Source organism: Macaca mulatta, chromosome X (genome assembly GCF_049350105.2).
Source record: "Macaca mulatta isolate MMU2019108-1 chromosome X, T2T-MMU8v2.0, whole genome shotgun sequence".
NCBI classification, from domain to species: domain Eukaryota; kingdom Metazoa; phylum Chordata; class Mammalia; order Primates; family Cercopithecidae; genus Macaca; species Macaca mulatta.
In genome coordinates this window covers 25,998,699-26,023,871 of record NC_133426.1, presented here as the reverse complement: position 1 = coordinate 26,023,871, position 25,173 = coordinate 25,998,699, and the positions used below count along the sequence as shown (strand labels likewise).

Sequence of the window (25,173 nt, the reverse complement as noted above, 5' to 3'; positions counted from 1 at the left end):
ACTGTCCATAAAAAATATGGCATACTAAGTAGGAAATGCTGAGTCTGTCATAAATGACAGTTACTATAGTATGTGTTTTTATATAAATTATTAATTTTTAATTTTCCTAAGGATATATTAAGAAACAAAATTACCACATCTTGAAAATATTTGGGACAATTTAAGCCTATGCAAGTTCTTTGAATGTAGCCGCCTTTTTTCAAGAAGGTTTTTAGTGAACTCATTCTGGCTTATATTGATCACTGCATTTCATGTGATGATTTTAAACCCAGAAAATACCACCCTGCAATCAGAAAGGCTTTTTGATGCAGTAGACAACATAGAATATAAAGTGCACTAGAACAAAACAAACGGCAGTCTTAATAACCTAAATAAATCCAAGTATCCTTTATTTATACTAAAAGAAATAGGAAAAGGAATTAGGCAAACCAAGAATTAAACAAACTTTTACATTTCTGTTTTTCCTTTTCTTTCTCGTCATATTATGATGTCAACTTTTTTACTGTGGAGTTCTTAAAATTCATATCAAAATCCATTTTCTATTACCATGTTATCTAGTTCTGAATTACAACGAAAATATGTTGTGTGATTTTGTTTTATTAATACCCAAACCGTAACTTTCAAATTGGTTAAACAGCCATGAATGTGAGAGCTATGTTTTTGATAACTGTATAATCTGAAGCAAAATAAACCTTCACTTAACAGAAACAATCTTAAAAATTGACAAAGAAATAAAACATAAATCTACAAGTTACTCATGTATAACAAGACAAAAGAAAGAGATATATCTTGTTCCCTCCAGCCTCTACTATACTGCAGTACTTAGAAGGCTCATTACTCTCTTCTAACATAAAGCGAAAATTCTAATTCAGACCTCCCTAGAAATGGGAGGATCTGTAGGATGTGGCCCCATAAGGTGCCCTGGCCAAGGGAATAGTGCCAGTTCTGCCTTAAGCTCTCAGTCTCAATGCTCTCTCTACCTCATCCATCAAAGCGTCTTCATACAGATGGGGGTATAAACCAGGGCTGGTGTTATTGCTCTTGGCCAAAACACGCAGGACTTTCATCTTGGTGGTTTCAGCATGGGCTCGTGGACCCCACAGGAACTCATAGCGTGGAGGATCACTGTTGCGCACCTGCCGGTAAACCACGTACTTATCTTGCACCAAATCCTCAGTAATGAGCTTCTGGGGATCCCCATAGATTGGGTGTGTCATCCCAGCATAGATCCCCAAACAACTCAGGAACTCCCAGACCTCCTCTTCAGTGGCACGGTTACCTTTCATGAAGATCACACCCAGGACCGACATCAGGAGACCCGACTTCCGCAGCCCCTTAGCATCATTCAGAATTCCTTCACTGGAGAGACCCAGCTTGCTAACAAGGGTGTAGGACTCGCCGCTGGAATCCATTTCTTTCAATTCAACGCCAAAGGCCACCGCCAAACGTTCGGAGGTTCTGTTGAGGATCTCAGGGAAGTAGTGCTTGTAACGTTTGCCAACACGCTTCAGCATGTCTGCCTTCAAAATGGACTCTTTCTTCTCAAACTTCTCCTGCAGCAATTGCACCAATGCGCACGCCTTCCTCTTTAGAGGATCTTGGCTTAAGCGCTTAAAAATGATGGCTTTCTGTGAGGCTCTTACACTTTCCTCATCTTGACCCTTGGCAGCCACATCATATTTTGAGCCTGAAATACCTGCATCAGGAAAGCCAGTGGGTGAAGCTCCCTGAGACTCCTGAGAAATGGAGGCATCAGGGGAGGTGCTCGGACTGTTCTCATCTTGACCCTTGACAGCCACTTCAGATTTTGAGCATGAAACACCTGCATCAGGAGAGCCAGTGGGTGAAGCTCCCTGAGACTCCTGAGAAATGGAGGCATCAGGGGAGGTGCTCGGACTTTTCTCATCTTGACCCTTGACAGCCACTTCAGATTTTGAGCATGAAACACCTGCATCAGGAGAGCCAGTGGGTGAAGCTCCCTGAGACTCCTGGGGAATGGAGGCTTCAAGGGAGGTGCTTGCACTTTTCTCATCTTGGCCCTTGGCAGCCACATCAGATTTTGAGCATGAAATACCTGCATCAGGAGAGCCAGTGGGTGAAACTCCCTGAGACTCCTGAGGAATGGAGGCTTTGGGGGAGGTGCTTGCACTTTTCTCATCTTGGCCCTTAGCAGCCACATCAGATTTTAAGCATGAAACAACTGCATCAGGAGACCCAGTGGGTGACACTCCCTGAGACTCCTGAGGAACGGAGGCATCAGAAGACCTACGACGAGTCCCCAGACAATCGTGAGAAGAGGATGAGGAAGAGTGGGACTCTTCTTGCTTCTCTGCAGTGACCTGGGGACCTGTGAGACCCTGTGGCTGACCATGGGTCTCCTGGCGTTTCTCACGGGCACGGAGCTTACTCTTCTGACCCCGAGGCATTATGGCTGAGTGTGGGTAAGAAGACTGGGAAGGCTGGTACCTGGATGGGAGAGAGTGATGTCACGTCAATACCTTCGGCTGAGAGTGACCATCTTGGCTTTAACTAGCGCCCCTTCTGCAGGTTTCTGCAAAACTGCTCTAGGAACCCACAGGACTCCTGTTCTCCTGGTCAGTTTGTCTCCTTCGAACTCAGGAGGAAGTTAGAGTATTAGGCTCTAGAATGACAGCCCATTTTGGGGCTTATTGAGGTGACAGCACCGGCTGGCAGTGGATGACCTTCCGTTCAGGGGTCGGATCCTCTCTGTTTACATTCAGGATCATCATTAAAATTGTTGACAAGACCCAGAGGCCCATTTCCCTGTGCCGCTCTGAAATTGACACTAGCAATTTTTACAATACTAACCAGCAGGAAATAAGGAAGCACTTCTGCCCAACACTTCACTCCGGGGACACGCAGACCGCCTAGGGCTGACAACAGCGGAGGCATTTTAGTGCTCTTCCTGTTATAGTGAGAACGGTCCTCACGGTAATTAGACTCCTCACCCTGACTCTTCCCACAACCTGGAAATCGCCCTCACTAACCTGCTGCCATCTCCTTACAACCAGGGGCCTACCTCTCTGACTTTCACAGGGACAAAGTGAGAATGCACCTCAGTCTCTAGAGACCTGCCCAGACCCCCAGGCTAACGTCAAGGGCAGAGTTCGGTGCAACCCGTTATGGTACATGGAGTTCCCTCAGTCCTAAGAAGGGTCCTCTTAACTATGTAGGGCCTGAGATTTCTCCCTCTACTGACCTACGTCCACCAGCCTTGGACCAAGGCCTTCATGTTCTACAACATGATGGAAAAAATGAATGGACTTTGGGCCTAACAGCCATGCTTGGGGACTCCTCCGGGACCAGCTTGGGGCAGGTTGGAGCAGGGCTCTGTGGAGCCGCCATTTTTAGGGGGAAGGGGGTTGAAGTTGGGGAATGCCCCCCCAGTTCTAGGTCAGGATACCCACCAAGACAGCTGAGAAGATCTGGGACACCTCCTTCCGCTGACGTAACACAGCACTTTTCAGACTGAGGCGTGCTGCTCAGACCCCTTTCTAGGTGGAAGTCAGGAGGAACCACTTCCGGCCACGCCCACCTGGCCCTCCCAGCGTAACAGCAGCTGCGGGCTCTGTCACTCCCCCTTGTGTTCTGTGGGTGCAGCAGATTCCAGGGAAGTCACATAAAGTTCTTTCAGGGGCTTTTCGTGGACCCTTGGACTTCTCTATCTGTTGAGCTGAATCAGTCAACCTGAGATAGAGGCTCTCATTCCCTGAGAGTTCAGAGTAGGAAGTCAGGTGCAGCCTGAGCCCAGAAGCCATGCCGGGACCTTCCAAGACTGATGGTAGGGGTGGGGCTCTGTGGGACCCCCTTTTTGTAATGAACTTTGCCCTCATCCCTTACTCAGTGTCGTCGCTTCATTCTTGCCATGCCCCCTCTAGTGACTTGAGGACACCCTCTCAGACTAGACTTCAACTTCCTGAGACTCCTCATGTGAAATTCGGTTACACCTCACCTGGCCACTACTGCCTGGGGCCTCCTGAACCTGGCTGCAGCTATTAAGTTGTGATGCAAGATCAGGGAATGAAGGGAGATTTGGGGGGCACTCTTGTCTCTTCTGCTGTGTGGAGCCCCTCAGTCCTCACTCAGGGTCCTCACATTGACTGCTGGCAGTGTCTCAGTTTTCTCCATTTTCTGATGTAAATTCATCCCCTTCCTCTGACTAGATCCTGTAAAATTCATAAGGAGAAAGTGAGAGGACTTCTTAGCCTGACAACTATGTCTGGGACTTCTCTCTTGGCTGACATCAGTGTCTGTATTCAACACTTTCATGAGTGAATTTCTACCATTATCTTGTGTGACTCACTGCAATCTTTGCTATCCTAATTTAGTCCATTCTTTATATTATATTAAAATAATACGAATTTAAAGGCCAGTCCACTTCCACTAAAGAAGTTTCAGGTGGTTATTAGCATAGTGTCTGGATTCATACTTCTTCAGCCTACCCAGAAGTTTTTGCTGTCCCAATATTACCCCATGGAACTGGCACATAGGGTCTGAGTTCCTGACTGAATTTCCTTTAGATAAGCAGAAAAAAAAAAAAAATGCATTGTGCAATGGCACAGCGAAGGAAGCAAAGACCAAAGTTTTAAAGCTTTTTCTCTAGCCAATTCCGTTATCTGCCTCTATTGTAGGCTACAGACCTGTCTCTACTTCAGTGCATGCCCCTAGCTGCCCACACACCAGTTCTTGTTCAATATAAACTGACCGTCTCTCAGGGATCTCATTTTTGTTTGCTGTTGTTAATATTGCCTTTTTTTTTTTTTAATTCTTCCTTTAACTTCTGTATGGTTGAGTTTGGTCATGGGAAAGAACTGCCCAGGTTTGGTTGTCATCTTCACAGCTATGGCTAAGGCAGTGAATCTGTAAACATTTTAAGGAGAATCAACATCTTTACAATATCTCCTCCACAGTAAATAAACATAGTATACTGCTTTATTGGAGACTTATTTTTCCTAAGTCTTTCAGTAAATTTTTATAGCCGTCTCCTTAATGAACAGGTACATTTCTATTTGGTTTTCTGTTAGATATATTTTGGATATTGTTGCTGTTGTGAAAGGCATATTTCACATTACATGTTATAATTAGTTATTGATTTTGTGTGACTATACTCCTGACTTACCTATAGTGATCTTTTGTACACACATTTTCTTAATTTCCTTATACATTTAAATATTTTTGCACCAATTACGTTGTTTTGTGTTTTTTTTTTTTAATAGGAGATTCTATTATCACAATTATCTCCTTTTGTTATTGTTACCTCTAATTTACTTGGCATTATTATGGTTGTGGACTATAGATGTATTTTCATCCAATTGTCAGCAGTAGGGTTTATATTATACAGGTGTATATTCTTCTGGACTCTATTTGGGATGTTTGTAATGTTTCACATTCAGTATGTCAATTTATAGATTTTACAAGACGGAAATTCTCTCCTAATGTAAGTTTGCTAAAAGTTACTATCATGCACTGGTGTTGAGGGATTTTTAAGGCTCTTTCTTTACCCCTGCACACGATCACATGCTTTTTCACCATTTTTGGTAACAGTGATTTCCAATTGATAATATTTTCTAATATGATATCATCTTTTCATTTCTTGGATACAGGCTATTCATTAATTCACTGCTATATTGGATATGCCTATATTGGATATACTATGAATTTATTGAGAATATTTTGTCTCTATGTGAATGAACTTGTCTTAAATGTTATTTTATTGGAATATCTTCATCTGGTCTTTGTGTCAATGAAAGCAAGCCTGTGAAAATGATGGAGTAATTCTCCCAATCTTTTTGTGTTGTTTGGAAGAGTTTACATGAAGTGGTGACTAGTTTCTTCTTCACCATTTGATGTAATGGGTCTCTAAACCTGGCTGGTCCTAAAACAGTTTGATGGTACTTTGGGTTTGGACTATAGTTTCAGTTTCTACTGTGCATTCAAAGAGTTCTGTAATTTTATGGGTCGTTTTAGTCATTTTCAGTTTGCTAAAAATTGTTCCATTTTACTTAGGTTTTCATATTTAAAAGCATTATATTCATAATAAAATCCTGTTATGGAAATTCTCAAATATATGCAGTAGTACAGAGAATAGAATAATGAACTCAATTAGCTAAGATTTGTCATGAATAATCTTCAATTTTTATAAGTAGAATATTATTCATATTAAAGTTTATTGGCAAGTGCACCCCAGAGGTGATACGGTACAGTTTCATTAAGAGATAGATAATTTCTGTTATTTCCTTTGTGATGATGTTGGCAGCCATCACTTTTATCCTTTTATCTGTCACGGGTTACAAGATGGTAATTCTCTGATTCCAAAATTCTTTTGAGTTTGTTACCCAAAATTTTTCAGATAGAACCTTCTCCTTGTCCATCATTTGTTATCCTGAGATACAGATAATACTTACAGTGTTCCCTATTAGCATTACATCTTTTCTACACCCAAGTTTTGTATAATTTTACTTATCTAATATCATTTATTTCTGCTTTTTTCATTTGTAATTGATAATACTCATACACATTGTTATATAAATCTTTTCAAAGAGCTGGCTTTTACTAGTTGGTTCGACTATTTTCTCATTTATCACTTTTGAATTTATCTTCATTATTTCCTACCTTTTCTTTGTGTTTAATATGCTATTCATTCTCTAGCTTCTTGAATTGTTACAATGTTTCAAACATTTTTATAGTAAATCTATTTAATGCAATAAATATCCCTGTAAGTACTGCTTGGGCTACTTTTCAACAATTATGCTAATAGAACTTTATGTGTAGAGCTCAATTTTTTTACAAGCTGAACATATATCTCTTAATGCTCTATAATATTTTCAATATATAAATATAAATATATGTATGTATTTTGTGTATATGTTTATGCATACAAAAACTAGGGAGTGTAAAATTTATTTAGGACAGAAACAATTATTTAAAGGAGGTTTAAAGAGCCATGGTGTGTTGTGTTGTGTTATATTTTACTTAATGATAGAAGACACTTGAGCAAATTTAACTACTAGTGACAGAATGGCTGTTTTCTTAAGGAGTGAAAGAGTTTCAGATGAGAAAATCAATACAAATAATTAGCTAACTGCAAATATTCATGGGTTATTCCAGGAAAACAAACTACTCTAAATATGTAACGCAGGGATGGAGTTTTAATGGGCATACTTTATTTTGTAGAGCGGTTTTCAAGTTTACAGAAAACTTCAGTGGTAAGTACAAAGAATTCTCATATACCCTCTCATCGGTTCACACACTGTTTCTTGTATGATTAACATCGTACATTAATGTGGTATACTTGTTAAAATTGATGAGCTAATATTGATTCATTTTTATTAACTAAAGTCAACAGTTTATATTAGGTTTAATCTTTCTGTTATATATCCTATGGGTTTTCAAAAATGAATGACATGTATACACTATGACAGCATCATACAGAACAGTTTCACCATACTAAAAAAAATCCACTGTGCTCCCCTTATTCCCCCATTCCCCAGAACCCCCTTTTTTTAACTGTCTCCATAATTTTGCCTTTTCCAGAATGTTATATACTTAGAATCCTACAGCATGTAACCTTTTCAAATAGGCTACTTTCACTTAGCACTATGCATTTAGGTTCCTGCATGTCTTTTCATAGCTTAATAACACACTTTTTAATCACTAAACTATTTCATTGTATGCTTGTGGGACACTTAATTCTCATTGGTTTCTGCTAAGTTTTGACAATTAAGAATAAAGCTGCTTTGAACATTTGTGTTCAAGTTTTTGTGTGGACATCAGTTTTCAACCCATTTGGCTAAAAACCAAGGAGAGCAACTGCGGAATCATGTGAAAAGAGTATTTTCAATTTTGTAAGATGTTGACAAACTGTCTTCCAACGAGGCTGTACCATTTTTGCACCCCCATCATTACTGAATGAGAGGTTCTATTGCCCCACATCCTCTCCAGTATGTGGTCTTGTCAGTGTTTTGGATTTTATCCACTCTAATACATGTGTAGTGATATCTGATTGTTTTAATTTGCAGTTCCCTAATGATCCATGATATTAAGTATATTTTCATCTTTGTGTTTGTTTGCAGAGAATTGATATCGTTCCTTCCTAAAGATTTGACAGCATTCACCAGTGAGCTCATTTGGGACTGTTGTTTATTCTTTTGGAAGGTTATCAATCATTGATTCAATTTCTTTAATAGATATAGGCCTATTAAGATGATCTCTGTCTCCTTGTGTGAGTTTTGTTGGATTGTGTCTTTCAAGGAATTGGTCTATCTCATCTAGGTTACCAAATTGGTGGGCCTAGAATTGTTCATAATATTCCTTTACTATCATTTTAATGTCAATAGAATAATCAGTGATGGCCTTTCTTTCATTTTTGACATTAGCAATTTGTGTCTTCTCTCTTCTTAGTTAATGTAACTGGAGGTTTATTAATTTTATGAATCTTATCAAATGAAGATTTGATGACTGATGACTGCCTTAGTTTTGCTGATTTTCTCTATTGATGTGTTCAGTTTTATTGATTTCTTCTCTAATATTTATTTTTAACTTTATTAGGATTTAATTCACTCTTCTTTTTGTAGTTTTCTAAGGTGGAAGGTTAGATTATTATATTAGATATCCCTTTTGCTAGTATATGCAGTCAATGATATAAATATCCCTGCAAGTTCTACTTTTTTTGCTCCTCACACATTTTGAAAAGTTGTATTTTTAAAATTTCTCTTGAGATGCCTTCTTTGACCCATGTGTTATTTAGAAGCATGTTGTTCAATCTACATATATTTGGGGATTTTCCAGCTATCATTATGTTTTCAATTTCTAGGTAAATTCAATTGTAAACTTAGAGCATACTTTGTATGCTTTCCATCCCTTTAAATTTGATGGTGTGTTTTTATGGGACAAAATGTGTTCTCTCTTGGTGTATGTGAGCCTGAAAAAGTGCATTTTATCATTTGGTTAAGTATTATATAAAAGTCATTTAGATGTGGTTAATTGATGGTGCTGTTCAGTTCAACTATACCCTTACTGATTTTCTGGCTGCTGTATCTGTCAATTACTGATAGAGGTGTGTTGAAGTCTTCAACTTTAAGAGTGGATTTGTCTCATCAGTATTTGCCTTATGTGACTCATTTTAACACCATGTTTTTTGGTGCATACACAATAAGCACTGGTATATATTCTTGGAGAATTGACCCCTTTATCATTATGAAATGCCCCTGTTTATACCTCATAATTTTCCTTGACCTGAATTCTGCTTTGATTGAAACAAACATGGCTACTCCAGCTTTCTTTACATTTGCGGTACAATCACATATCTTTTTCCAGTTCATTTACTTTTAATCTATCTATATCTTTATGTTTAAGGTAGATTTCTTGTAGACAACATTAAGTTTTTTGTTTTTTGTTTTTTAATCTCCTCTGACAATTTCTGGTTTTGGTCTTTTTATTGGTGCATTTAAATCATTGTATTTAAAAGTTATTATTGGTATAGTTGTGTTAATATCTACCATATTTGTTCGATTTTAACTTTGTGGCCGTTGTGTGTTTTTTATTTTTATTTATTTATTTATTTTTAATTATACTTTAAGTTCTAGGGTACATGTGTACAACGTGCAGGTTTGTTATATATGTATACATGTGCCATGTTGGTTTGCTGCACCCATTAACTTGTCATTTACATTAAGGTATGTCTCCTAATGCTATCCCTCCCGATCCCCTTACCCCACAGCAGGCCCCAATGTGTGATGTTCCCCGCCCTGTGTCCAAGTGTTCTCATAGTTCAGTTCCCACCTATGAGTGAGAACATGCAGTGTTTGGTTGTCTGTCCTTGCGATAGTTTGCTCAGAATGATGGTTTCCAGCTTCATCCATGTCCCTACAAAGGACATGAACTCATCCTTTTTTATGTCTGCATAGTATTCCATTGTATATATGTGCCACATTTTCTTAATCCAGTCTATCATTGAAGGACATTTGGGTTGGTTCCAAGTCTTTGCTATTGTGAATAGTGCCACAAGAAACATACATGTGCATGTGTCTTTATAGTAGTGTGATTTATAATCCTTTGGGTATATACCCAGTAATGGGATCCCTGGGTCAAATGGTATTTCTAGTTCTAGATCCAATCACCACACTGTCTTCCACAATGGTTGAACTAGTTTAGAGTCCCACCAGCAGCGTAAAAGTGTTCCTGTTTCTCCACAGCCTCTCCAGCATCTGTCGTTTCCTGACTTTTTAATGATTGTCATTCTAACTGGTGTAAGATGGTATCTAATTGTGGTTTTGATTTGCATTTCTCTGATGGCCAGTGATGATGAGCATTTTTTCTTGTGTCTGTTGGATGCATAAATGTCTTCTTTTGAGAAGTGTCTGTTCATATTCTTCACCCACTTTTTGATGGGGTTGTTTGATTTTTTCTTGTAAATTTGTTTAAGTTCTTTGTAGATTATGGATATTAGCCCTTTGTCAGATGGATAGATTGCAAAAATGTTCTCCCATTCTGTAGGTTGCCTGTTCAGTCTGATGGTAGTTTCTTTGGCTGTGCAGAAGCTCTTTAGTTTAATTAGATCCCATTTGTCTATTTTGGCTTTTGTTGCCATTACTTTTGGTGTTTTAGTCATGAAGTCCTTGCCCATGCCTATGTCCTGAATGGTATTGCCTAGGTTTTCTTCTAGGGTTTTTATGGTTTTAGGTCTAACATTTAAGTCTTTAATCCATCTTGAATTAATTTTTGTATAAGGTGTAAGGAAGGGATCCAGTTTCAGCTTTCTACATATGGCTAGCCGGTTTCCCCAGCACCATTTATTAAATAGGGAATCCTTTCTCCATTTCTTGTTTTTGTCAGGTTTGCCAAAGATCAATGGTTGTAGACGTGTGATGTTACTTATGAGGCCTCTGTTCTGTTACATTGGTCTATATCTCTGTTTTGGTACCAGTACCATGCTGTTTTGGTTACTGTAGCCTTGTAGTATAGTTTGAAGTCAGGTAATGTGATGCCTCCAGCTTTGTTCTTTTTGCTTAGGATTGTCTTGGCAATGCAGGCTCTTTTTTGGTTCCATGTGAACTTTATAGTAGTTTTTTCCAATTCTGTGAAGAAAGTCATTGGTAGCTTGATGGGGATGGCACTGAATCTATAAATTACCTTGGGCAGTATGACCATTTTCATGGTATTGATTCTTCCTATCCATGAGCATGGAATGTTCTTCCATTTGTTTATGTCCTCTTCTATTTCGTTGAGCAGTGGTTTGTAGTTGTCCTGGAAGAGGTCCTTCACATCCCTTGTCAGTTGGATTCCTGGGTATTTTATCCTCTTTGAAGCAATTGTGAATGGGAGTTCACTCATGATTTGGCTCTCTGTCTGTTATTGGTGTATAGGAATGCTTGTGATTTTTGCACATTGATTTTGTATTGTGAGACTTTGCTGAAGTTGCTTATCAGCTGAAGGAGATTTTGGGCTGAGACGATGGGGTTTTCTAAATATACAATCATGTCATCTGCAAACAGGGACAATTTGACTTCCTCTTTTCCTAATTGAATACCTTTCTTTCTTTCTCTTGCCTGATTGCCCTGGCCAGAACTTCCAACACTATGTTGAATAGGAGTGGTGAGAGAAGGCATCCCTGTCTTGTGCCAGTTTTCAAAGGGAATGTTTCCAGTTTTTGCCCATTCAGTATGATATTGGCTGTGAGTTCGTCATAAATAGCTCTTATTATTTTGAGATACATTCCATCAATACCTAGTTTATTGAGAGTTTTTAGCATGAAGGGCTGTTGAATTTTGTTGAAGACCTTTTCTGCATCTATTGAGATAATCTTGTGGTTTTTGTCTTTGGTTCTGTTTATGTGATGGATTACATTTATTGATTTGCATATGTTGAACCAGCCTTGCATCCCAGGGATGAAGCCAACTTGTTCTTAGTGGATAAGCTTTTTGATGTGCTGCTGGATTCAGTTTGCCAGTATTTTATTGAGGATTTTTGCATCAATGTTCATCAGGGATGTTGGTCTAAAATTCTCTTTTTTTTGTTGTGTCTCTGCCAGGCTTTTGTATCAGGATGATGCTGGCCTCATAAAATGAGTTAGGGAGGATTCCCTCTTTTTCTATTGATTGGAATAGTTGCAGAAGAAATGGTACCATCTCCTCCTTGTACCTCCGGTGGAATTCAGCTGTGAATCCATCTGGTCCTGGACTTTTTTTGGTTGGCAGGCTATTAATTATTCTCTCAATTTCAGAGCCTATTATTGGTCCATTCAGGGATTCAACTTCTTCCTCATTTGGTTTTGGGAGGGTGTGTGTGTCAAGGAGTTTATCCGTTTCTTCTAGATTTTCTAGTTTATTTGCATAGAGGTGTTTATAGTATTCTCTGATGGTAGTTTATATTTCTGTGGGATCAGTGGTGATATCCCCTTTATCATTTGTTATTGCGTCTATTTGATTCTTCTCTCTTTTCTTTTTTATTCGTATTGCTAGCAGTCTATCAATTTTGTTGATCTTTTCAAAAAACTGGCTCCTGGATTCATTGATTTTTTTTTTTTTGAAGGGTTTTTTGTATGTCTGTCTCCTTCAGTTCTGCTCTGATCTTTCTTATTTCTTGCCTTCTGCTAGGTTGTGCATTTGTTTGCTCTTGCTTCTCTAGTTCTTTTAATTGTGGTGTTACAGTGTCAATTTTATGTGTTTCCTGCTTTCTCTTGTGGGCATTTAGTGCTATAAATTTCCCTCTACACACTGCTTTAAATGTGTCCCAGAGATTCTGGTACGTTTTGTCTTTGTTCTCATTGGTTTCAAAGAACATCTTTATTTCTGCCTTCATTTTGTTATTTACCAGGTAGTCATTCAGGAGCAGGTTGTTCAGTTTCCATGTAGTTGTGTAGTTTTGAATTTCTTAGTCCTGAGTTCTAGTTTGATTGCACTGTGGTCTGAGAGACAGTTTGTTGTGATTTCTTTTCTTTTACATTTTCTGAGGAGTGCTTCACTTCCAACTATGTGGTCAATTTTGGAGTAAGTGCAATGTGGTGCTGAGAAGAATGTATATTCTGTTGATTTGGGGTGGAGAGTTCTGTAGATGTCTATTACGTCCACTTGGTGCAGAGCTTAGTTCAAGCCCTGGATATCCTTGTTAACCTTCTGTCTCGTTGATCTGTCTAATATTGACAGTGGGGTGTTAAAATCTCCCATTATTATTGTGTGGGAGTCTAAGTCTCTTTGTAGGTCTCTAAGGACTTGCTTTATGAATCTGGGTGCTCCTGTATTGGGTGCATATATATTTAGGATAGTTAGCTCTTCTTGTTGAATTCATCCCTTTACCATTATGTAATGGCCTTCTTTGTTTCTTTTGATCTTTGTTTGTTTAATGTCTGTTTTATCAGAGACTAGGATTGCAACCCCTCCTTTTTTTTTTTTTTTTTTTTTTTTTTTTTTTTTTTTTTTTTTTGCTTTCCATTTGCTTGGTAGATCTTCCTCCATCCCTTTATTTTAAGCCAATGTGTGTCTCTGCACATGAGATGGGTCTCCTGAATATAGCACACTGATGGGTCTTGACTCTTTATCCACTTTGTCAGTCTGTGTCTTTTAATTGGGGCATTTAGCCTATTTACATTTAAGATTGATATTGTTATGTGTGAATTTGATCCTGTCATGATGATGTTAGCTAGTTATTTTGCCTGTTAGTTGATGCAGTTTCTTCCTAGCATCGATGGTCTTTACAATTTGGCATGTTTTTGCAGGGCTGGTACCAGTTGATCCTTTCCATGTTTAGTGCTTCCTTCAGGAGCTCTTGTAAGGCAGGCTTGGTGGTGACAAAATCTCTCAGCATTTGCTTGTCTGTAAAGGATTTTATTTCTCCTTCACTTATGAAGCTTAGTTTGGCTGGATATGAAATTCTGGGTTAAAAATTCTTTTTTTTAAGAATGTTGAATATTGGCCCGCACTCTCTTCTGGCTTGTAGGGTTTCTTCCAAGAGATCTCCTGTTAGTCTGATGGGCTTCCCTTTGTGGGTAACCTGACCTTTCTCTCTGGCTGCCCTTAATATTTTTTCCTTCATTTCAACCTTGGTGAATCTGACAGTTATGTGTCTTGGGGTTGCTCTTTGCGAGGAGTATCTTTGTGATGTTCTCCATATTTCCTGAATTTGAATGTTGGCCTGCCTTGCTAGGTTGGAGAAGTTCTCCTGGATAATATCCTGAAGAGTGTTTTCCAGCTTGGTTCCATTCTCCCCATCACTTTCAGGTACACCAATCAAATGTAGATTTGGTCTTTCCACATAGTCCCATATTTCTTGGAGGCTTTGTTCATTTCTTTTTACTCTTTTTTCTTCTCGCTTCATTTTATTCATTTGATCTTCGATCACTGATACCCTTTCTTCCACTTGATTGAATTGGCTACTGAAGCTTGTGAATGCGTCACGTAGTTCTCGTGCCATGGTTTTCAGCTCCATGAGGTCATTTAACGTCTTCTCTACATGGTTTACTCTAGTTAGCCATTCGTCTAATCTTTTTTCAAGGTTTTTAGCTTCCTTGCAATGGGTTTGAACATCGTCCTTTAGCTCAGAGAAGTTTGTTATTACCGACCTTCTGAAGCCTACTTCTGTCAACTCATCAAAGTAATTCTCTGTCCATCTTTGTTGCATTGTTGGCAAGGAGCTGCAATCCTTTGGAGGAGAAGAGGTGCTCTGGTTTTTAGAATTTTCAGCATTTCTGCTCTGGTTTCTCCCCGTGTTTGTGGTTTTATCTACCTTTGATCTTTGATGATGGTGACCTACAGATGGGGTTTTGGTGTGGATGTCCTTTTTGTTGATATTGATACTATTCCTTTCTGTTTATTAGTTTTCCTTCTAATAGTTCCCTCAGCTGCAGGTCTTTTGGAGTTTGCTGGAGGTCCACTCCAGACCCTGTTTGCCTGGGTATCACCAGCAGAGGCTGCAGAATAGCAAATACTACAGAACAGCAAATTTTGTTGCCTGATCCTTCCTCTGGAAGCTCCCTCTCAGAGGGGCACCCGGCTGTATCAGGTGTCAGTCAGCTGCTACTGGGAGATGTCTCCCAGTTAGGCTACATGGGGGTCAGGGACCCACTTGAGGAGGCAGTCTGTCTGTTCTCAGAGCTCAAACACCGTGCTGGGAGAACCACTGCTCTTTTATTTTTATTTTTATTTTATTTTATGTTATTTTTGGTCTTCCACTCTTTTGCTGCCTTCTCTGGTTTTGAGTATTTTGTACAGTTCCATTTTCTCTACTGTTTTAGCACATCAATCATACTTCTATGTTTTTAGTTCTTTCAGTGGTTGCCCTAGAGTTTGAAATATGATCACGACTAATTCAAGTCCACATTCAAAACATACTCCACCACTTCACAAGTAGCACAAGTACCTTATAGAAGAATATTCCCAGTACATATTTCCTGTCTGTTGTAACACTACTGTCATTTATTTTACTTGTTCATAAGGTATAATCAATGAATACATTATTGCTATTATTATTTTGAACAAACTGTTATCACTTTGATCAACCAAGAATAAGAAAATACTTTCTTTTACCATCATTAATTTTGTAACACTCTTCCCACTTTCATGTAGAGCTGAGTTTCTGATGTATATAATTTTCCTTCTCTCTGACAAACTTAACCTTTCTTGCAAGGCATGTCTACTGGTGACAACATCCCTCAGGTTTTGATTTTTATTTGTCTGAAAGAGTTTTTTCTCCCCCTTCATTTTGAAGAATATTTTTACTGAATATATAATTCTAGGTTGTTTTTTGCTTTTAACAGTTTGTCTTTAACCCTCTTCTCTCTCATTTTTCTGTTTACCTACCATTCTTGCATGTTGTATACTTTTTCCATTATAGTCCTTAGCATATTCATCATAATTATTTTAAATTCCTGGTCTGATAATTCCAAAATGTCTGCCATATCTAAGTCTGGTTCTGATGATTGATCTGTCTCTTCAAACTGTGTATTTTGTGTTTTAGTATGACTTGTAATTTTTTTGTTGAAAACCAAACATAATACACTGGGTAAAAGGAGCAAAGGTCAGTAGACCTTTAGTGTGAGTTTTCATATTTTTCTGGCCAGGAATGAGTCTGTGTTTACCACTTGCTATAGCTGTAGGTGTTAAATTCCATCATTTCCTTGAATGCCCTTGTTTTTGTCTCCCCTGTTCTTCTTAAATAAGGTCTTAGCAATGTGCAGTTCTTTCAGTTATAATCCTTGATTCTTCTATAGGAGCCCTGCTGATGTAGTGGTAATGTATGGGGTGAGGGGAAGCATTCTATGATTCTGTAGTTAAGTCTCAGTCTTTTGATGAGACTCTCCCAGTCCAGTAAACTATGACTTCACAAGTACTTCAGGTTTTTCACCCCTTAGGGGAAACAGGAAGTCAAGAGGACCTGTAAATGAGTATTTCTCGTCCTCCACTTACAAGGATATAGAGGGGGCTGGAATGGAGACTTTCTCTTTTTTCAAGTTGTTTAGGCCCTAGTCTAACCCTTGTCAGAGTCTGGTAGATAGGTTTATCTTTAAGCAGGCCTTGTTATAAGGAACAGGTTGCTCTGGGCATGTTTCAAAATGACTTTTTTCCTCCCCCTGCTGAAAGGACAAGAGCATTTTTATCTGATCTCCAATCTTCACTGTAAGAACCTATTAGGACCACTGGAGGAAAAACTCACAAGAATATGAAAGCCCCTTAATGTACTGGGCCCCAGTAGAGTTTTTAACTGTGAAGCTAGTCTACACTGAAGATTCAGTAACTTGTCAAATATAGCTTACATTTTCTTATCCTGGTACCAGCTCTAGCAGTGGTTTCTGCTCCTGGGGTTCTGCTCCAGTGAGCTGTGGATGCTCTGTATCTTCTAGCCTGTCTCCATTTTGTGGGGACAGCCATTTGCTCTGTGACCTCAGTTAACTGATTGGTCTAAGAAAGGTGGTTGATTTTCAGTTTGTTCAACTTTTTTCTCATTGGTAGGATGGGAGTGACACATGTCTAAGCTGCTTACATGTTGGACTGGAAACTGAAAGTGGACAAGAAAATATCCACTGTCAAGCTCACTCCGGGTTTTTTGCATAATTAATTACCTTTTGTCTATAGGACTAAGAGTGTTTTATAAGCTCTTGCTTAGAGACCAACCTCAGTCCTAACCAAAGCCTGCAATTTCATGCCACATTTTCCTCTTTACAGGCCATTCAAAACATGGCAGGTTTCTTCTTCAAGACAAGCAGGATAGCAAGAGCCTATCTGACAGCAAAATAGTGTCTTACATAGTATCCGTTATTAGACAAGTGTCATCTCTACTCTGACATCTAATGTAATTGCTGGAGTGATATCCCATCACCTTTGTCATAATCTATTTTTTAGAATAAAATCAAGTGCCCTACCTACATAAAAGTTAGGAGTACACAAGTCATGACCACCAGAAGGTGGGACTCTTTGGGGACGCATAAGATTTTTTTTCTGTTGCAGTCTGCCCGCTAGAACCCATTGTTTCCGATCTCTACCTTATGCAAAATACATACATCCCTTCCAAAGATCTCCAAAACTCTGTTCTCACTACAGCATCAGCTCCAAATTCAAATTGCACCATCTAAATCAGGTCCATCTGCAGATGAAGAGGCTCTTGGGGTAGTTGTTAAGTATAGCAGTTGGGCAAGATACAGCTTTATATGTGGATCTCTATAACAAAAGAAACAAGTTGTCTGTCTTAACTCACCCAATGTACAACGATGAGATAGGCATAGGATAACAGCTATCGACATGCTTATGTAAAAACAGGCATAATTGGAGGTACAAAAGAGTATCTAGAAAATAGCAGTTCTGAAATCCCAATGAACAACAGTTATCTGTTCCTTGATTAGATTTCAAAGCCTAAGAATAATTTTCTTGGGTAGTGGCTCCATCCTATGGGTTCTTGGTTGTACCTTCTATGTGATCTTTCTTTTTTAATGGAAGGTAGCATATGTTTGCAGTTTAGTATGCAGAACAATTATTTACCAAACTATGATCAAATACACTGAGTCAAGTACAGGGAACACCTATCTTACTTCTCTCTGGAAAAGTTTGCTTTAGTTTATCCAGGATTCAAGAATAATTGCTAAGAGCCATTTTGCATTCTAAGCTTTAATAGACCCTGAGACACACCATTTGAGGCCCTGGTGCCAGTTCGTCACTCCCAGAGCCTTACCTCACCAACCACAGGGAGAAACCTAAACATTAGTACCAGTGAACAAATACTGTTTTTCAAATATCCAAACAGACTTGTCTCAAGATGCTTACATTTAATTGCTCTTGCCTTAATTCCCACCTTCTCACTCCTTCTTTTAAATCATCCCGCCTGGCTACCTTAGATGCCACCAACTTCTACTGCTCCTATAACAGAAATCCTAGGATCTCCAACAATAACATGGTGTTTTCCAAAAAGTGGATATTCAATTAATATTTAGAGAATAAATGAGCATTGTTATATACTGAATGTTTGTGTCCCTCTAAAATATGTATGTTGAAATCCCAACTCCCAATATGATGGTATTAACAGGCAAGGTCTTTGAATAGTAATTAGACCATGAGGGTGGAGCCCTTGTGAATGGAATTAGTGCACTTATAAAAATAAATGAGGAAGCTTGCTTTCTCTCTCTCTGCTCTCTGCCATGTGAGGATACCATGAAAAGACAGCCATTTGCAAACCAGGGGCCTTCATCTGTTTATATTTATTAAGATTTAATTTCTCCCGCATTCTTGAATAAGCTAAGTAAATTTATGTATATATGTATGTATGTATATGTAAATTTCAAAGGAACAATACACTGAAAATTTAGAGAATCTAAAAGTTGAACATCTTCCACTTCATTTGTCTCCATTTCTTGAGCCAAACAATTTTACTGTTATTTCATATTTCCAATGAAACACTTAATTCATTGCCACATTATCTTGTTTCAGATCATGAAATACAATAGAAGATTTTCCTTTTTTCTCAAAACACCTTAGTTCCTACCTTTAGACCTAATACATAGCAATAAATGTATAATCCAAGTGACAATTCATAAACTTATATTCTGAAGCAATTTAAACTTTCGATTTAAAAAGTAACATTTAGAAATTAACTGAAAAGAAAGAAAGAGAATTAGGAAAAAAGGAAAGAATTAAGAAAGAAGAAGATAATGGAAGGAAGGAAGAAAAATGTTTGTTATTTGGTTAAACAAAATACAAAAATGATACATGTACAGTGTGTTTCCTCCTGCCCAATAATGGCCTCTACTACTTGAAAGTTGTTTGCTCTATTTAATTGGAAATAGAAGAACCTACCTCAGACTTTACTAGGGATATAAAAGGCTGTTGTACATGGCCCTGGAACATGCCCTAGCCATAGTAATAGTGTCAATCCTGGCTGCAACTCTGGCTTGGGCTCTCTTTTACTCATCTCACAATGACTTTTCACACAGGAATAGAAAGAAACAGTGACATATCATTGGCCTTGGACAAAAATTTTAGGACTTTTATTCTTGCTGATTTAAGTGTGAGCTCTTGGATACCACAGGAATTTATAGCATGTAGGATCACTACTGGGAACTTGCTGGTACTCCAGGTACATTTCCTATGTAAAATTTCTGGTGATGAGCTTTCTGAACTACCTACAGATGAAATGCTTTGCCCCAGCATATGTATTTAGCATATTTAGAAACTCTCAGACCTTCTCTTCAGTGGTGTGGTCGCTTTTCATGAAGGTCACACTAAGAAGAATCATCAACAGTCTGCTCTTTGGCAACCCCTACCAGCACTCCAACTCCCATCATTGATGAGTTCCAATTTTCTGACAAGGGTATAGAGATGCTTAGTAGGGTTAAAACCCTTTGAGTCAAAGACAACGAGCAACTCCACGTGTCAGAGGCTCTCCGCTGGATTATGGAGATGTGGTCCTTATACTTTCTGCTGTCATTTTTTAGAATGTGTGCTTTCATGATAAAAGTCTAATTTTATATTTGAGCAAAGTAAACATATGAGGTTGTGCATAAACAAAGCCACCTCCTTGGTTAGAAGGTCTTTGCGTGAGTTTTCAGGGGCGGGTGGGGCTTGTGAAATGCTTGGATTTTCATCATCGTGGCTGTTTACCCCTTCATCAGTTTTCGTACATGAAACATCTACAGCACTCTTCGTGGTGAATGGGGTGATCTGAGGGGCCTAGGGAGAGCTGTGTGTCCTAACAACCAGCAAAGTCTGAAGAATACTCAGAAAAATAATCCTTCTACTGCAGTGGCCTATGATTTTCCCCACCTTCCCTAGATTCTGGGTACAACCTCAGGCAAAGATGTGAGACACAGCTGCCCGGTGTCTCTCATGACTGAAAGCAGAGGTAAGAATGTGTTAATCCTTATGTTCTGAAATTTGTGGTCACCTCAGTCTTCTCTCACACAGGTCTTCATATGGGATCCTTGCTTTTTGATCAAAGGCTCTCTGGTAATAACACCTTCCTGCAAGCTCTGAGCTCTGGCCCAATTGCATACCTTACAGAGAATAAGTCAGGGTCTCACTGTAGATGTGAAATAGGGAAGCTGCACTCAATGTCATAGACCACAGGACAGCAGGACTGTCAGAAAAAAACACACTGACCTATTCTTTCCCTTGGCCAGCCAGACTGTCTCTATGAATTCTCTGATCAAAAAAGATATATTTCTACGGGGAAGAGGCAGACCTGGAAGATTTTGTAAGCCCCTGATCTTTCCAAGTTGTATGTAACATTGCATAGTCCAGTGCAGGGACCTTTATTTTTAACCTCCAATATAGTATAATAATAAGAAATATCTACCAAATGTGTTAGTGATTTGGAGTTTTTATGTACATACATATAATCAAAGTTCCATGCAAAATTACCTGGCTTATCTATGTGTGATTCATTCTGATATTTACTATTCTATTTTTAGTCTATTAGATATACTTTATAAGATAATAAAGAATTCCAAGACTTACTTCTAAAGGAGTTTCATGTGTTAGTTAGTATATCCTCTGGAGTCACAGTGCCTCAACCATACAAACTTCTGTGCTTCCTTATATAAACGCATGGTACTGTAACCTGTGGTCTGAAGTGTTGTCTCAGATTCCTATAGGGAAGCAGTAGAAATGAATGTTCCAAGACACACTGGGGAGAAACAAGGGCAGAATTTTTGAAAACCTTTTGTCCAACTGGTCTTCTATTGCAGACTGTAGAACAACCTCAACTTCAGCATATGCTCCTTCCCTCTACCACAAAGCATTTCTCGACCTAAAATTAGATCCTTAAAAGAGCATACATAAATTGTCCTTTATCAAAACTAAAACCTGAGGGAGAGGTAGAGCAAGGTGGTGGAATAGAAAACTTCACCCATTGTACCCCCTTCCTACAAGGACACAAAGTTAGCAACAGCTTACACAGAAAAAAACACTTTGTTAAGGACCAAAAATCAGGTGGGCGCTCATAGTACCTGATTTTAACTTCACATCGCTGAAAGAAGCACTGAAGAGATAGCAAAAATAGTCCTGAATCATTGACACACCAGCCCTCCCCTACCCCTGGGCAGCAGTGGCATGGTGCAGAGAGCATCTCTGGGTGCTGGGGGAGGGCGGACACAGCAATTGTGAGGCACTGAACTCAGCTGTTCTGTTAGAGTAGAAAGGAAAACCAGGCCAAACTCAGCTGACACCCTCCCACAGAGGGAGCATTTAAACCAACCCTAGCCGGAAGGGAATCACCATTCCCAGTGGTCCAAACTTACATAGAAACCTCGCCACAGAGGACTACGGCACTCTGGGTCTCCAGGTAAATTTGAAAGGCAGTCTAGGCCATAATGACTGCAAATCTTAGGTGAATACCAAGGCTGAACTAGGCCCATAGACAGTGGACGGGGGGCACAAAACATACTGGGACATCAGCTGGGGCAGCCAAGGAGGTGCTACCCTGCCATTGCCCCTCACTTAAACCCAGGCTGCACAGCTCACAGCTCCTAAAGAAACCCCTTCCTTCCACTTGTGGAGAGAAGGAAGAGTGGGGAGGGCTTTGTCTTGCATCTTGGATACCAGCTCAGCCAAAGCAGTATAGGGCACTGGTGAGAGTTGTGAGGCCCCCATTTCAAGCTTTAGCTCCCAGGTGACATTTCTAGACACATGCTGGGCCAGAAGGGAACCCGCTGCCTTGAAGGAAAGGACTCAGTCCTGGCAGCAATCATCGCCTGATAACTGAAGAGCCTTGAAGCCCTGAATAACCAGTAGTAATACCCAGGCACTACATGGAGGGCCATGGTGAGCCTCTGACACTTGTGGGCTTCATGTTAGACTTGGAAACTTACCAGCTGTGCTGGCTATGGGGAAAAGCTCCTTCTGCTTGAGAAAAGCAGAGGGAGAAGTAAAGGGAACTTTGTCTTGCACCTTAGGTACCAGCACCATCACAAGGGCGTGGAGCCCCAAGCAGGCTCTTGGGGTCCCCAGTTCCAGGACTTGGTTCTTGTATGGCATTTCTAGACCTGCCCTTGGCCAGATGGGAGCCCACTGCTCTGAAGAGTCCCAGCTCAGGAACATTCACCACAAACTGACTTGAGAGTCTTTAGGCCTTAAGAGAACATCAGTGTTAGTCTGGTGGTACAGCTCATGGCCAGGGGTGGTGATGGCTATGGGGTAAGGTTAATCCGCCTTTGCAAAGGGGACTGCCGAGTGGGAAGAACGGTGTCTTGTGGTTTGAATGCTAGCTCAGCCACAATATAATGAAATATGAAGTAGACTTCTAAGGTTTTTGGCTCTAACCTCTGAATCCCAGACAGCACTTCTGTACCCACATGGAGCCTGAGGCAGCTTGCTGCCCTGAAGGGAAGGACACAGGACTGGTTGGCTTTGTCACATGCTGAATGTAGAACCCCACGGCTTTGAGCAAACATGGGCAGTACCCAGGGAATGGTTACACAGGCCTTGGGTGAGACTCAGCACTATGCTGGCTTCAGGTCAAACCCAGTGAAATCATAGTGGTGGTGGCCACAGGGGCGCTTGTGTCACTCAACCTGCAGCTTTAGGTGGCTCAGAACAGAGAGAGAGACTCTGTATGTCTCTGAGAAATTAAGGGACAAGAACAAGAGTCTCTGCCTGGTAATCCAGAGAATTATCTTGGATTGTGTCCAAAACCATCAAGGCGGTACCTCTATGAGTCTGCAAGAATCACAAGGTTACTGGGCTTGGGATGCTCCATAAAGCAGAAACAGCTTGTAAGGAGACATTACAACTGATGCTCAGGAAATTGAAAGGATCATTAGTGGCAGCAGTAAGCAACTATCTGCCAATACATTACAAAATCTAGGAGAAATGGACAAATTTCTAGATACATACAACCTACCAAGTTTGATCCTGGAAGAAATTCAAAACCTGAACAGACGAATAACAAGTAACGAGATTGAAGACACAATAAAAAGTTTAGCTGCATGAAGTCCTTCATATAAATATTGAATCCAGTCATGTCAAGGAGCATATGTTTTAGATACAGAGATGTTCTTCGACTTATGATGGGACTACATTCCAGAAAACATAAGTCAAAAGTATCAATTGAAAATGCATTTAATACCACTTATAATGGGTTACATCCTGATAAACCCACTGTAAAACCAAAAAAATCATAAGTTGAACCTCATAAGTTGGAGACGATCTGTAAATATAATTTCTGTTTTTAAAATATAATTTGAAACTTTTTCTGGAGGGAGTCTTTCAAGTTGGTTGAATAGACCTAGTTTATACTTAACTTTTAATGTTTTCCTCTAGTTGAAAAAACAGCAAGTAAACCAGAGGCTGAATAGAGTCAGGCAAGAGGTTGACCAATATAAAAACACAAAAGCAACAATAAAAACCTAGAGGATGTGTATTCATTATTAGTATTGTGATGGTTAATTTTACATGTCAACTTGCCTGAGCAATGGAGTGCCCAAATATTTACTCAAACACATTATTCTGGGTGTTTCTGTAGGGCTGTTTTTGGATGAGATTAACATTTGTATCAGTAGACTGGGTAAAGCATATTGCCTTCCCCGATGTGTGTATGGGCCTCATTCAATCAGTTGAAGGCCTGAAAGACAAAAACAGTAACTTTTCCTTGAATAAGAGAAAATTTGTCCCTCATTACTTCATTCAAGCTGGGTCATCAGTTGTTTCCTGACTTCGCACTTCAATGGGGTGACAACTTTGGGGGATCCTTTCTGTCTTGGGATCACTGGACCCTCAGTCCTTATTCAGAGTTCTCATATTGGCTCCATGTAGGGCCTGGGATCCCCTCTTCTGCTCTATCATGGCTTCACTTTCTTAAGGAGATCACCTCCCTTAGACCCAATATAAAACATTGGGGCAGCCTCTCCCTGACAGTCCTGCTATGGGTTTTCAAATGCTGAAAGCCAGAGTGAGGGCTGGAAATTATGTTGCCCTTCTACTGGGGGAAGGAATATGATCAACTTAGTCTTCATCAGAAGTCCTCAATTTGACTCCTAGAAGGACCTGCAGCTCCTCTGTTCTTTGATCTGAAGGCATCTCCACACAGCAAGGCCCAGAACTCTCTGAGACCTAGTAGAGGGAAGGGAGGGCAGCCTTATTGGGCCATACCTGCCTGTAGTCTCCCGAGGCACAAAGCTGTGGCAGGCACTTTTGGGCCTCATGAGGATTGGCCTCACCAGGCCTCACCCAGATTCTTCATTTTGACTCATGACAGTGCCCACAGTTTCTCCCTTTCGTGGCCTGTCACCGTCTCCCTCAGAATAAGGGCCTCATTTCTCTGTCACCCTGAGGAGGAATTGAGGGGTGCCTCTGCTCTGCCTGACATTTATCCCTGAGTCTCCCAGGACTAACAGTAGGGGAGAGATTATGTGCTGCCTCCGTTATACGTTTCAGGTTCTGCTCCATCCTCATGGTCCTCACCCTGACACCTGGCTCAACCTGGTAATGTTCTCTATGATGAGAGAGCCAACCTCAGACCAAGTTCCTCACCACCTGGAGTCCCCAAACGTGGAAGTCAAAGTGATCACGCTGGAGCTATTAGGGGATTCTGAGAACTAATAGCAAGAGAAAGACTCCATGGGACTCCTCTGTTCAAGGGTTTGCAACTCCTTGAGTCCTCACTCAGCCAGGATCTCAGACTCCTCCCTCTAGTGATGCAAGTCCTACAGGGCGAGGAGAGAGTGGCTGACATATCCAGTTA

General features: G+C 39.9%; 1 protein-coding gene across 2 annotated transcripts; it reads right to left on the bottom strand.

The window, feature by feature from the left end:
* Positions 1–950: 950 nt before the first annotated feature.
* LOC700754 (melanoma-associated antigen B6) lies at positions 951–2,426 on the bottom strand. Of its 2 annotated transcripts, none has more exons than XM_077988155.1 (2): positions 1,949–2,426; positions 951–1,696 (listed from the first exon to the last, which is right to left on the bottom strand). In XM_077988155.1, the coding sequence occupies exons 1-2, from the start codon at positions 2,424–2,426 to the stop codon at positions 951–953; spliced, it is 1,224 nt and encodes a 407-aa protein (XP_077844281.1). The 2 variants fall into 2 exon arrangements, with proteins under 2 accessions (XP_077844281.1, XP_077844280.1); XM_077988154.1 differs by having other exon boundaries at positions 951–1,979; positions 2,229–2,426.
* Positions 2,427–25,173: the final 22,747 nt, after the last annotated feature.